We start from the raw sequence: 13,145 nt of genomic DNA, 5'->3' as shown, positions 1-13,145 counted from the left end.
CTGCTGTGCTTTGATCCTGGAGAATTCATAAGTTCTGCCGAGTTTTTTTTTAAAAAAGTTCTAGAGGTTGAATATCAAGATTCAGTAAGAGGCTGAACATGGAAACTGAAGGAACACCCATCAAAATGCCACCTCTGTGCTGGCATACACCATTAAGAGACTGTTAAATATGCATGTGTGGTACATAGTCATTAAGAACCTGGAGGTGAGAACAAGGTACAAGAAAAAGAACTACCATGGGGCAGTGAGATGGCACAGCATGTGAGAGGTCTTGCCACCAAAGTGGCAACCTGAGGTCTGTCTCTGGAACCCACAGGGTAGGAGAGGACCGGCTCTCTCACTTTGTCCTCTGATCCCCATGAGCACACCCCACCTAACCCTGTCCATCAGTATAGCCCCTGAAGATCGTGTCTGCCCCAGGCCACCCAGTGTGGAGTCCACCTTTTAGACACCCAGGCAGCATGGTGCTGCCAGCTTCTTAAAGACTGATTTCTCACTTATGGGCCATAGGACTCCCAGGTCATCAGGAAACGATGAGAAGCCAGACAGGGGCTTGTCTGTTCTGAGGTATTAATCAGTCACCTGTCCTTTCTCCATAGGCCTTTGACATTATGAAAGTGACCCATGGCCGAGAACACAGCCTGATTGAAGATTTGATTCTTCTCCTGGAAGAATGTGATGCCAACATAAGAGCCTCCTAAGGACACTCAAAAGGACAGGGGAGGTGGCGCACCCTTTATTGAACGCCTTACCGAGGTCACACACTCTGTGATGTTGGCTGTGTGGACCTCCTGTAGAAGTCACAATGTTTCTGTGGGTAAATGTGTCTCTATGGCATGTCATAAGAAGTCTTACTTGTGGTAGAGCGAAACCATTATAATAAATACAAAAGATGAGTCCAAAATGCCACTGGCAACTTGGCTTTGCCTACTCATGGGTGGTTTTGACGGTTAAGATGTCAGCGTTGGAAACAGGAACTTACCAAAAGAAGAATGGAATGCCAGGCAGCACTTGAGAGTTGGAGGCAGGTGGATCTCCATGAGTTCAGGGCCAGTTTGGTTCTCACAGTGAATTCCACGACAGCCATGGCCATGTAGAGAGACCCTGTCTCAGAAATAGAACAAAAATAGAGTAAGTTCAAATGTCCTCTGTGCATATATATAGAAGTAAATGGGTAAAGTAATCATTTTCACATATACTTCTAAGCACAAGTGTATGTCAAGGAGATTTGTATTAGTGTACTTTTATTGACATGTCTTAATTGTACTTATTAATGTGGTTCGCTGTGATATTTCAATATCTGAACACACGTACATAGTGCACACCTATCACTGAGCAAATCTGGCCTCTGTTTGTCTTTCTGCCTCCATGGTTCACTATTTCTCACAGCTGCCCCCATCCTGACTTTTACACATGAGGGGACTTGTCTCTGTCCCTGTCAATTTCCCTTTGTATAATTTCCTCCAGTTCTGTGCATCCTGCTGCAGCTGACAGAGCTTCACTCTTCTTTATAGCTGAGCAATATCTCATTATTTATATGTACTTTATACAAATTGGTGAGCACCTAGGGTAATTGCAGCCTTGGCTATTATGTGAATGACTTCACAGTAGACATGTCAGGCAAGTGTGTTTGGGGTTCACAGTTTCCCTTTGACACACACCTCAAAGTGGGATGGCTCGATCCCATGGTGGCACTATTTTCACTTAGCTGAACCTCTATACTGTCCTTTGGCTTTAGGTTCCCAGCAGCAGTGTATGAGAGACCCCGTTTTCTATGTCCATGCCAACATTTGTTATGAGTTTTACTTGCTTTGCTGTTGGCTTTAATTGCATTTTAACTGGCTTACATGGTATTTCATTGTAGTTTCAATTCCCCTGATGGTATTGATTGTGCCTCATGTTTTTGTAGCTGTTCAGAGCAGTTGCTCACTTTGTAATCAGATTCTTGTTTTTTGAATACCTTATATATTATAAATATACTATGTATTATAGATATGAATCCTTCATTGGAAGGATAGTTGGCAAACAATACTCTAGTTCTGGAGATTGTCTTCAACTCTGTTGTTTTGTGTGCTGTATAGAACTTCAGTGTAATTGTTTGTCTTCGGTTCTGATCCCTTTGCTTCTATAATCATGTAAAGCCATTACGTATTCTGGCATCTATGGTACTCCATTGCCCCTACTGACATGTTTTCATGCATGTTCCCAGTTCAGATCTTGCATCTCTTTGATCCATTGTGAGCTGAGATCTGTCCATCGTGAAAAGGTTCAGTTTCTGTCTCTTGCATGTGGGTGTCTACTTTCCCTGCATACTTTGTTGAAGAAGCCAGCGACAGAGCCTGCATGGTTAGGCACCTTTGTCAAGAAGGAGCTGGTTCTAGGTGCACGAGCTTACGTTTGTGCTTTCTGTTCAGTCCCACAAGTCCCTTGATCTATGATCATGCTGTTTCTGCTAACATGGCTCTATAGTATGTCTTGAAATGAGGTGCCATGTTGCCTCTGGCCTCATGGGTTTTGCTCAAGATGATTTTGTCTGTTCTGAGTCTTTTGTGAAGAAGCACAATTTTGAAATGTTGTCTTTATTCCTCTGCAATGAATAACTACATGTGTTATTTCTTCCTGAATACCTCTCCAACACAGGAATCATCATCTTAAATCCTAGGACTAGGCCATTTCAGACATTACTAGAAAATAGAACAAGTCTCACACAAAAGGAAAAGGATGCTAAAGTTAGCTCTTTGTATAAATCTTTGTCATACTTATAAAGCTTTGTGTGTGTCTTAAAATTTTCTTAACCTTTTTTCTTCTGTAATTGCTCGAATCTGTGCTTTGGTGTGCTGTTGGGCAGAGCACAAAGCTCTATTGCCCTATAGTAAACTCTGTTCACATCTTCATTCACATTAGTCTGGCTTTCTCTGCTTTTGTTGTCTTTTCTATTTCCCAACCCCTTGGCCTGCTTCTCTATCTTTCTGCTTTAGAAAAATAACAAAACTATTTCCCTTGTCCAAAAAGAGTTGAGCTTTATATGGCTCACTGGTCCTGGAAGCAGTATGGTCCTTCATGTTCCAGTGAGATTCTGGTTGTAAATCAGGCCAGTGGGCTGCTGCAGATGAAATGGTCCTTAGATAGTAGGCCTCCATTCACTCCTTATGTTACAGGGATACAGATGCAGGGTGTGAAGGCAGAACCCAGAATAGTGTCCCTCCAAAGGAGGGGGGGCAGATGACACTATCAGAATGACACATGGTTGTCAGAGCCTGAAGAGGTAAACTTTTTAAGTTTTAGCAAAGAAAGCTGACAGCAGGAAGCTAGGCTCTACCTGCCGAACCTCTGGTGCCATGGAAACAATGAAGTGTGTAGGGTATCTTATGCACACCCATGAGTTCCAGGGCCTTTTCCTAAGAGTACTTCTGCTCATGCCCCAGCTCTCACACAGCCAGCACACCCGTAAGACAATGCTGTCTCTGCTAGCCACAGTAGCATATAGGTGGTTATCTGACAGCTGTTAGGAAAGAAGCCTGAAGTCAAATGCACTAGAATCTTTCCTCCCCCAGATTTGCTGAGTAACTCTGAGAGGACCTTGACCTCAGCCTCTTGAAAGGTCAATTCTACCCAATTCAACAAATAGGTACTAAATGATTCTGATGTTTTCAGGAAACATGAACACAAAAGCCAAATAAAACTTGCATGACCTCCAAATGTATACTGAGAGAACTTGTATCAGTTAGCTTATACTGTATAACAAACAACCCCAGAACTTAGTAGCTCATACTGCTGTAGGGCGGCAGTTTGAGCTGGACATTTCTGGTTTGTCCTAGGACTGATTGGTTGTGAATCATTGCTGGTTTTGGTGGGTCGCTTACAGAATCAGAGTGACTCTATAATACAGCGCCTTAAGTTGGCTAACCAGATATGTCCATATGCCAGGAGAGTTCCAAGATCAGTAAGTCAATCAGTTCCCAGCCAACCAGTGCTTTTCAAACCTGCTTTCATCACATTGGCTTTAGTCCCATAGGTCAATGCCAACCTCAAGTTAAGGCATAGATATGTATTCCCATCTCTGTAGAAACAGCTACAGCTCCTCTTTAAGGGCATAGACACAGGAGCGGAGAATAGTGCTGTCTGGGCCATTTACCATAGCAAACCTGAAACTATCTTTATATTATTAAACACTTAATATGATGAAATATACACTCTATATTTCCAGAAACAGACCAGAATAATTTGCTATTCTGATCCAGGTTCTTAGAACACTCCAGGGCCCATCCATTGGTGAACTCTCTGGCATTCTCAGCAAATGAAAAACAAACTTCCTATGTTTTGGAAAGACAGGGGTGCAGGGGACCAAGAGAAAAGATGGGGGTGTGGGAGACCAAGAGGGGGGCAACCAAGAGAGAACTTCTTTGTTTGTTCACCTTTAATTCACTGGGGAAATGAAAGGCCCCAAGAGAAAGTCGGGGACTAACGTCATGGTCCATGGGCAGAGGTCATAGATAGGATGCTGTGCTCACAAGCTTCCTGAATGAAATTCATCAGTCACTGATGATCCTGGATTAAGAGATTTGTCTTCACGCCTCCTAGAGAAAACCCGAAGGGCTTTGAAATCCCTCTCTGCCACCTTGCAGTGTGCAAGGATGAAGGCACCCTGCGTGGACCCAGTTTTAATACAAAGCAAACATTCAAGCAAAGGTAAACATTTACCCAATAAAATTACAGCAAAATAATTTTGGCAAAGAGGGAAACAGTCAGAGAACACAATTTAAAATCCATGTTGCCAGTGGCTGAGGATTGATTGCGGCCCCAGCCTTCATGAGGCCTTCTCATTAATCCATAGTCATTGTAGCGGCAGGCAGGCTTTTCTCACATCAGTAACTTGACGCCATTAGTCGCTCCTCTGGGATGAGAACACATTCAAACTGAAAATGAACACGCCGGGCATAATTTATAGCCATGCCACATGAATGCCAAGAGTGTGGGGAGGAAGCTGCTTGAGAATGCACTCATGGTGGCTACCCAGACCTGACTTCCTCTAAGCAAGAGCCAGACGGCTGCAAACCACAGGCCCCCAGTTAGATTGGCTGTAAGGAGGGAGGAAAATTCCACACAGGAGCCAGATGTTTTGAAAATTCCCTCCTAGTCCAGCCAGTCAGGAGTGGAGGCAGGGCTCCCACAGCAGAGCCTACTGGGGTTCCTCAGGAAGGGGGCTCTGGACACTGTCTGGGAAACACCGTGAAATCTTCATGGTAAGTAGTCACTGAAGGAAGCTCCCTTCCTCTGAGGTCTATAAGAGATCAACCTGATGGAAGAATAAGCAACATCCCAAATTCAGTCCAGAAGCCTCCTTAACATGGGGCTTTGTAAACATCAGGGTGAGGATGCTCACAGCATGTTCACCACTAATCCAAAGCAGCCACTTGCCTTCTGTGGCCATCTCAGAACCTCCATTGCCCTTCCACTCAGCCACTAAATCTCCCTTCTCCTCTACCTAAGGAACACATCGACTCATCCTCTGAAGTGCCTTTTAAATCTCCCGTCCATTCCCAGAAATTTCCCATGTTCCAGCATCGTCCTTCAGCTGCTGGCACTGCCTCATTCCTCTCTCCTGCTGTCCTCCCCTCCTCCTTGAACAGAGCTGCAGACATGCCTCCCTTCGTCATGCCTTCTTGAAACTTCTGCTCAGAATCAAAAATGGCGCTCCATTGCTACCCTGTATCTAGTCCTCCTGGCCCTGAGCTACAAACCCCTGTACAAATTTTAAGTGCTGGGGATTAAACTTGGCTCCTCTGCAAGAGCAGTCAGTGATCTTAACTTCTGAAGCATCTCTCCTGTCCCCACATTTACTATTGAAATTTGTTTTCGCTTGGCATAGAAAGTAGCCCCCTGAATGAACCTAGCCTGCTACTCCAGAGGGACCAGCTTTCCAGTCCCAGACCTTAGCCCTTATCAGGGCCCTGTGTGTATGCATGCATGCAAGAATATCACTGTAGGATATGACACTAGAAAGGAGACCATGAGAGAGAGGAATGGGGGCTTGAGGAACTATAAAGAGAGGTTAATAGCTTATATGTGACATGAAAGCGAAAAGGAAAGACAGGGCTCCACCCACATATGTGTAAACTACATATAAAAATACCACAGTGTAGCCTGCTACACACACATGCACAAACTCAGTACATACAAAACTACCACAGTGAAGCCTGCTACTTTCTATGCCAAGTGAAAACAAGTGTTAATAGTAAATGTAGGGGCGGGAAAGAAGGTTCACCAGTTAAGGCTTCTCTTTCAGAGAACTCAAGTTTGATCTCCAGCACTTACAATGGCAGCTCATAACCATCTGCAACTCCAGTTCCAGGAGCTACAGTGCCCTCTTCTGACCAACGAGGGTACCAGGCACTCACATGGCACACAGACATAGCGTGCAGGCAAATGCTTACACAAATAAAATAATTTTTAAAATCAATTGTTTTCTTTTCAAGTAAATGAATAAAAACTGTAAGTCATGCCTCTGAAACTTCAGTATGCCTGTGAACACTCTGAGAGCGAGCGCACAGCTCTGGTTCTCTGCCATTCTTCACGGCTGTGTTTTTGCTTAACTCGCTGGTAAATTGTCTCCATTTTATTGTCACATTTTATAGGCCTCTTTTAATTCTAGTGCTCTCATTGTGAATTTACAAGAATTCTTGTTTATCCTTTAGTCACTAAAGGATAAAAAGGAAAAGAAAAAACACCTAAGTTTAGTGGTTTTAAAAAAATATTGCCCTATTCATCTTAATTCAGTATCTTATCTCTCCAGGGATATTAAAGATGCGAGAGAACCTTGATTTCTTTTTCCTTGCTGTGTATTTTTCTATCAAATGCCCTTCTTTGCTTGTACTTGGCCCTAGCTTCCACATCTATCTTCTCCTGTGTCTCTGTTTATAATTTAAACTTGCTCTGTACTTCCTGGCTCCCTGGTATAGAATATGCGGTCCTGCAGCAGAGCTTTCCATCAAAACGATGAAAGGGAAGACACAGGTAATTTTTGAAACATTGGAGGAGTTTAAGGGCAGTGGAGAAAAATCTAGACTGATGTGAAAATTAGAGACTAGATAGATGGCACCCAAACTGTCCCTAAAGGCATTTGTCATGGCCACAAATATCAGAAGTTTTCCTGGGAAAAGTTCAGTGTCTCTGGTTCCTGAACTCCCAAGATGGTCAGACTAGAGGAGATCCTGCCCACATTCACTCAGACCCTGACATGGCTGAGTAGTTACTGTAAGGAGAAATGGTCGTACTGTGACAGATGTACTGAATGGCAAATGAAAGTCGTGGGTGGCAAAGGGCACCTGTGCTGCTGGCACCTAAGGGCCAGGCTGTATGCGGTCTAGACGGGCAAAGCTGGGTTGAGTAAGAGACTTCATGCTTCAGAGTGATTCAAAGTTGCCCCAAGGCAGCAGGCTTCCCAGGGTTCTGGGAGAAATGGATAGACGGCCTCATACAAGCCTGCCACCACCCAGGCCTCAGGAAGCCCAGGCATCATTATTCAAGGTTACTGAATTTACCATGGATTTCAAGAGCAAAAGCAACTTGAACGAAAGACTAGAAAACAGACAGGAGAAACAGACTTAGGTTTGCATACTGAAAGTTATGAATTTATTTTATAAATATGAAAAGTGAATTATAAGATTCTGAGAACTAGAGAGTAACTTCATATCATAAAAGTGGGAGGAGAGGGGCTCGTGAGCACGCACCTGCAACTGAAGGACTATTGACAATGTCCACTGGACAGGGAGAGAGCTACTTTTCTTTGAAAATGGTTTCTGGTACGTCTATTATGCTCCAGACAGTGCACATCCAAGCACATGGGCAGCACAAATCGAACTCAGTGGGAAGGAGGGGGAGGCTTGAAGTAGGAGCAAGGTGGGGACATGGTAGAGATGGATTTATGGGGCATTAAGCAGGGAAGTGGGGTATGTATCATGGTCAAACAGATCATATGTGTGCATGAAATTCTCAAAGAATTCATAAAATGTTATACATTTTTAAATGACACGCTATATTTGAATAAGAACCATACAGAGTGTAGAGGTGAAAACCAATCGCTGATATCAAAGGTGGCAATGGATATCCTAGTTACAAAAGAAACAGAAAAGAAAGAGAAACAAGTGTGAGCCAGAAGACAGTTTAAAAGTCATCTGTAGTTCAGAGAAAGGAGCACGTGGAAAGTATAATAAACACAAGATGTGGGAGATATATAAACAAGATCTAAGAACACAAAGAAGGGTAAGAATACAGTGACCAAGTTAAACACACAAGATTGCAAATTTCGCCAAACCAACAAAAGCATTAGCCCACAAATTAAGGGGTCTAGTCAGCCCCAACATGATGAGCAAAAAAGAAAAAAAATTATAATAGAAACATCATTATGATTTAGAGAAAATGAGGGGAAAAAAGAAAATCTTAGAGAATTTTAAGAGGAGAAAAGGAAGTCTGCGCCAGGTGATTTATTGATTAACTTTCATCTGCATTACTATAAGAAAGAACAGTGGTTTTTCAATGATGAAGAACTGGTTCATGAACTATGATACCCTGCAAAACTATCTTTTGGCAATTATAGCAGAATGAAAGCATTTTAAAGTATAAACTCCAGAGGAGTTACTACTAACAAACTGTAGCCTGGGGGAAGGGGATGTGCCAGTGCTAGGAGTGAGTGTATCTCAGTGGTAGAGTGCTCACCTAGAATGCAAGGACCCTGGCTTCCATCCTTACAGCTGCAGCCTATACCTACCCTAAAGTATACACCATCACACGGGTGGGAAAGTGACTGTGGATGAAAGACCAGTATTGGAAAAGTAAGTGGACAGGAGAACAAACTGGCATTCCAAGCCATGCGGAGGGTCCTGACCCTGGTGGCACTATTTCTACATACGATTCTTTCATAATTAGGAGTGGTAGCTACTTGCTGTTGTTACTAAATTTTGGATTACTTTCTTATTAAAAGGTTATTTTTAGTTATACATATGTATGTGCTTGTCTGTATGTGCATCACATGCATGCAGATGCCACAAAGGCTAAAAAGAAGACATTAGAATTCTTTGAGCTGGAGTTATAGGAGATTGTGAGCTGCCTGGTGTGGCTGAACTCAGATCCTCTCCAAGAACAACACATGTTCTTTGCGGGGATGATTAGCTTGTGCGTGGTTGTGGACGTGGGATCCTGTTGGGCTCTGTAGTGGGTCTCGTGTGTCTTCTGCCCCAGGCAGCTCTGAGAGAAGCAGAAATGCGGAATTTTGACTGAGCCTCTTTCACATGACGCTGGGTGGGCGCTGGGCTGCGAGAAGCTGCGAGAAGCTGCCAGGGCGCCCCCGAGTGGGGAGAGAACTCTGTCTGAAGTTCCTCAGGGACAGAGCTCTTGGATGGGAACCCCCAGAAAAGAAGGCTTGCAGGAATTGACTGGTCTCAGACTCCTGGGCTCCCAGGTGCAGCTGGAAGCTGTGGAAGAGTTGAGACTGGGGGCATGCAGGCTGGACTGGCCCGCAGCCAAGAGGGGCAAGAGAGAGAGCTCTGGCGGTGCTCCATGAGGTGAGACTCTTGGTTCATCACTTGATTGGCTGGATTGGTGGCCCTGTGGCTGGAATGCAGAGAGGTCCTCCAGGTGGGAAGTTAGGCGTGGCAGCTGCAGGTACAGTGGCTCATCAAAGGCCTTCTTTGTAGCTCCCCATGGTGGGTCCCAAAAGACATGAGGAAGTTTGTGGTTTTTACAGGCTTCATTTTCATGATGGATGGTAGTTGAATCTGGATGCACCCCTGTGAAACTCAGGGTATACCTGAGTTAAATAGGAAGGGAGGAGGGAGGAGGGTCTGGAGAAGAATGCTTAATTGGCTACGCCCTCTTTCCTTCAGGTATCCCATTAGTATATAAATCTCTTGAGTCTAAGGCCTATAGTCACGCCCTCTACCTGTGCTGGGTGATGTAAACCTCTCTTAGGGAGGGGCTGTATTGCCCTACATGACTGAAAATTGTGGGTCAATGGCGAGCCTGGGTCTGGGGGCATGGCCGAACACCTGCCATTGTCCCACTAGGGTCCGGGGTTTGAGGCCTGTGCCCCGCCAGGACAAAGCTAACCTTTCACGGCCCCACATCTCTTCTTTTTTAAAAGAGGGGTGTCACTGTGTCATCTGTAGTGAAAATTTTGGATGAGGAAATCAAAAAAAAAAACACTACACAGGCTGGAGGGGATAGCACAATTAAGTCACAGGGTAAGGGGAGTTGAGGGTGGGAGTTGGGAAGGCAAGGGATCATTGAACCAATTAATTACAGTTGGTACAGTTTGATGATAATAACATCTGATTAATCTAGATAGACATTATGTTTTCCTTACTAACATGTAACTTTTAGCTATTTGACTTTGGCAAGTAAGTTTATCTGTAGCTGAAAGGTGTGGATTTGTCTTCTGTAGGACTCAGTGTGTGTCTTTGGGTCTCAGCATGCATCTCTGGGTAGTAGTTTGCATCTCTGGGTCTCAGCTTATGTCTCTGGAGTCTTCAGTCAGATGAAGTGTCTGGAAGAAGGCAGCTTGGAGAAGGGGGAGGGGATTTATCTCTCTTTGGTGGAGTAAGGGGAGAGGCAGGTGAGAGCTCCTTTGGTATTTTAATGGAACCTTGCCTTTGGATGGGGGAGGATCAGGAGGAGCAGATGGTTTGTTTGGCATTTCCTCCAAGGTATAAGGGGGAGGGGTGGGTAGATGAATTTTATTTCTCTTATTAGTTGAGTTAGGGCTGTGAGGTCTGAAATAGGGTGATTTGGGGGACGTTGATCTTTGGGTCCATTTGACTGAGGGGGGTCAGGAGCTGTGTTGTTCTCAGTCTGTCCTATTTTAGATGACCTTATACATTGCTGAATTGTGGTTAAGATCAGCAAAAAAACATGAGGGTTTTTTTAATCTCTGTTTTTGATGAGGGAAGCTACTCTGCTCCATGAGTCTGGACTGTAAATATTGTCCTCAACCATGCATGGCACTATCTGAAGGACTTCCTCCCAAAACAAGGAGGCTTGTTTTTTGGCTATTTTTATTTCATAGGATTTTAGTAGGGCACCTATTTGCCTGGCCTGGGGTGATTTTTTATGTGATGTTGAGTTTCCCATGACAGAAAAGAGGAGAAACTCTTTGTCCAATGGGAACATTCTGTTGGTCAATTGGCTTTGGGGGATTCCACAAAGGTCCAAAACTCTAAGACTTCCCACAGATTTAAGAACTGGCAGCCTCCCTGTGGTTTTTAAGTGGCTGCTGTATTACCAGTTTTTTCTTTTTGTTTTAAAGAGAGTCTAGATAGAGAGTCTTTGCCAACTTCTGTTGTGGGCTGTTGGGATTTAAACAGAGGCCAGAGGGACCTTCAGCCAGCACCAGAGAGTAGCTCTGGCCAGGAGGCTTCAGTTGTTCCTTCGGCTTATCTAAATCCATGTGATGGCTCTGACTGAAAGCACAGCAGAAGAAAGGACAGGTTGTTTGTCTCCAGAGTTGGGAGGAGGGGCTCACCTTCCCTCGGTATCAGTTTCTGCAGCTGTTCCAGCCCAATGTTGGTCGCCAGCTGTGGGTCCCCTGTTCTGGAGGGTGTCCCACAATGATCTCCGGCCTGGCTGGGGACAGGGTGTGAGTAGAGAGGATCTGCTGCTGGCCCTGTCTGTATCTCCACTGTCTGTGGATCTCTATCCCGGCCTGGTGCAGGAGGTCCGGGCCAAGGGGACAGAGTACAAGCCGGAAGGGGGAATTGATTCTGCTGCCTCCGCTGCTGCCTCTGCCTGAGTCTTCGCTGTTGCTGCCCAGTTACTCCCAAGTGCTGCACCTGTCTCACCTCGCTGAGCTGGTCTGGTCTGGGACGCAGGCTAGCTAATAGGGAGGGGAGGATCCTGAAGGTGTTTCGGGAGAGCAGATCTCTTCCCAAATGTTACAGCTCTAGTGTTACAGCTCTTGTGACAGAAACTCTTGGACAACAAGATGATTTTCACACACCTTTACCTCCTGAATAGAGCCCTTATATACAGCTTCAGGGTGGGTTAGGGTCTGGCAGCAGATAATGCCTATTGGCTTGGTCTGAGAGCTTGGAGATACCTTATCTACCTGTGGGAGAGCCTGAGGCACTGTTCCTTGTGACTGATGGCCACAGACCTCTCTGTGATAGGGGTTGTGGAGGGCTGAAGCTAAATGAAAAGAACCAGGTCCCAGGAGCAGAGTTGAACACCTGCATCTGATAAGGGTCTGGGGTTCGAGGCCTATGCTCTACTAGGCACCCAGCTGCTTCTCACAGCCTACCACCACACAACTCCCCCCCCCTTTTTTTTTTATAAAGGAGAGGTGTCATCAGAATAAGTGTCTTCTATGTTGGGAACAGTTTGATACTGAACCAAGACCTGGTTGGTAGTTATCTTTGCAATGCTACTCATCTGCTGCTTTAGAAACTGAATGAGGCAGGGTGACAAGAGAAGCAAGGCTCCAATGGCTAGTCTGGGGCCAAGGAGAGGAAGAATTCAAGCCATCAAGGGGTTAGAATACCAAGGGGTAGGGGTGTTGGGAGTATAGCGTGCCCCGAGGTTCCCCTGGAGCTCTTTGAGTATTTGTATATCTTGTTCTACCAGCCCAGATTCATTGATATAAAAGCAACATTCCTCTCCTAGCAAAACACAAGTCCCCCCCCATCCCCTCCTAAAGACCCCCATACTCAGGAGACCCTTCCTCAAGCCTCCGGAAATCGCGACCACCCAAAGATCACAAGAAACCATACCTGGATGCAATCAGCAGAGGTTTATTAGGGAAAGAGCCGGCGGTCAAAACAACAAGCTCTTTAGCTCCAAGAGCAGGGTTTTGGCCCCGAGTGGTGGGTTAAAGGGTCTTTTATAGCATGGGGTGGGGGGAGGAAGGCATTTTCGAGAGCTTACACATGAATGGTTGCATTTTCGTGCGCTTACGCATGATTGGTTGTTTTACAAATTTTGAACATAGCACTGGGAAGATCAAGGGAGGGGTAACCAAGAACAGTGGAACATTTCAGAGAATCTAGCCCAAATGATCTAGAGTCATGTGAAAATCACTGTACACTCATTCTTCTCAAAAATGTGGTTTTTACCATGCTATTGTGTCCTATCCTGCCATTTACCAACTATTTCAGATG

At 45.0% G+C, this 13,145-nt stretch overlaps 1 protein-coding gene across 3 annotated transcripts in view; it reads left to right on the top strand.

Annotated features, from left to right (window-relative positions):
• Positions 1-2,898, top strand: part of Smyd3 (SET and MYND domain containing 3) — a 533,841-nt gene extending 530,943 nt beyond the window's left edge. For all 3 annotated transcript variants that reach the window (XM_034520300.2, XM_076914589.1, XM_076914590.1), the window contains one exon: positions 600-2,898. In XM_034520300.2, the coding sequence (XP_034376191.1) occupies positions 600-701 (102 nt within the window). In that variant the 3' untranslated portion in view covers positions 702-2,898. The remainder of the gene's footprint in view (positions 1-599) is intronic.
• Positions 2,899-13,145: the final 10,247 nt, after the last annotated feature.

This window comes from Arvicanthis niloticus, chromosome 16 (assembly GCF_011762505.2).
Source record: "Arvicanthis niloticus isolate mArvNil1 chromosome 16, mArvNil1.pat.X, whole genome shotgun sequence".
Taxonomy (NCBI): Eukaryota; Metazoa; Chordata; class Mammalia; order Rodentia; family Muridae; genus Arvicanthis; species Arvicanthis niloticus.
This window is presented reverse-complemented; position numbering and strand designations above follow the sequence as displayed.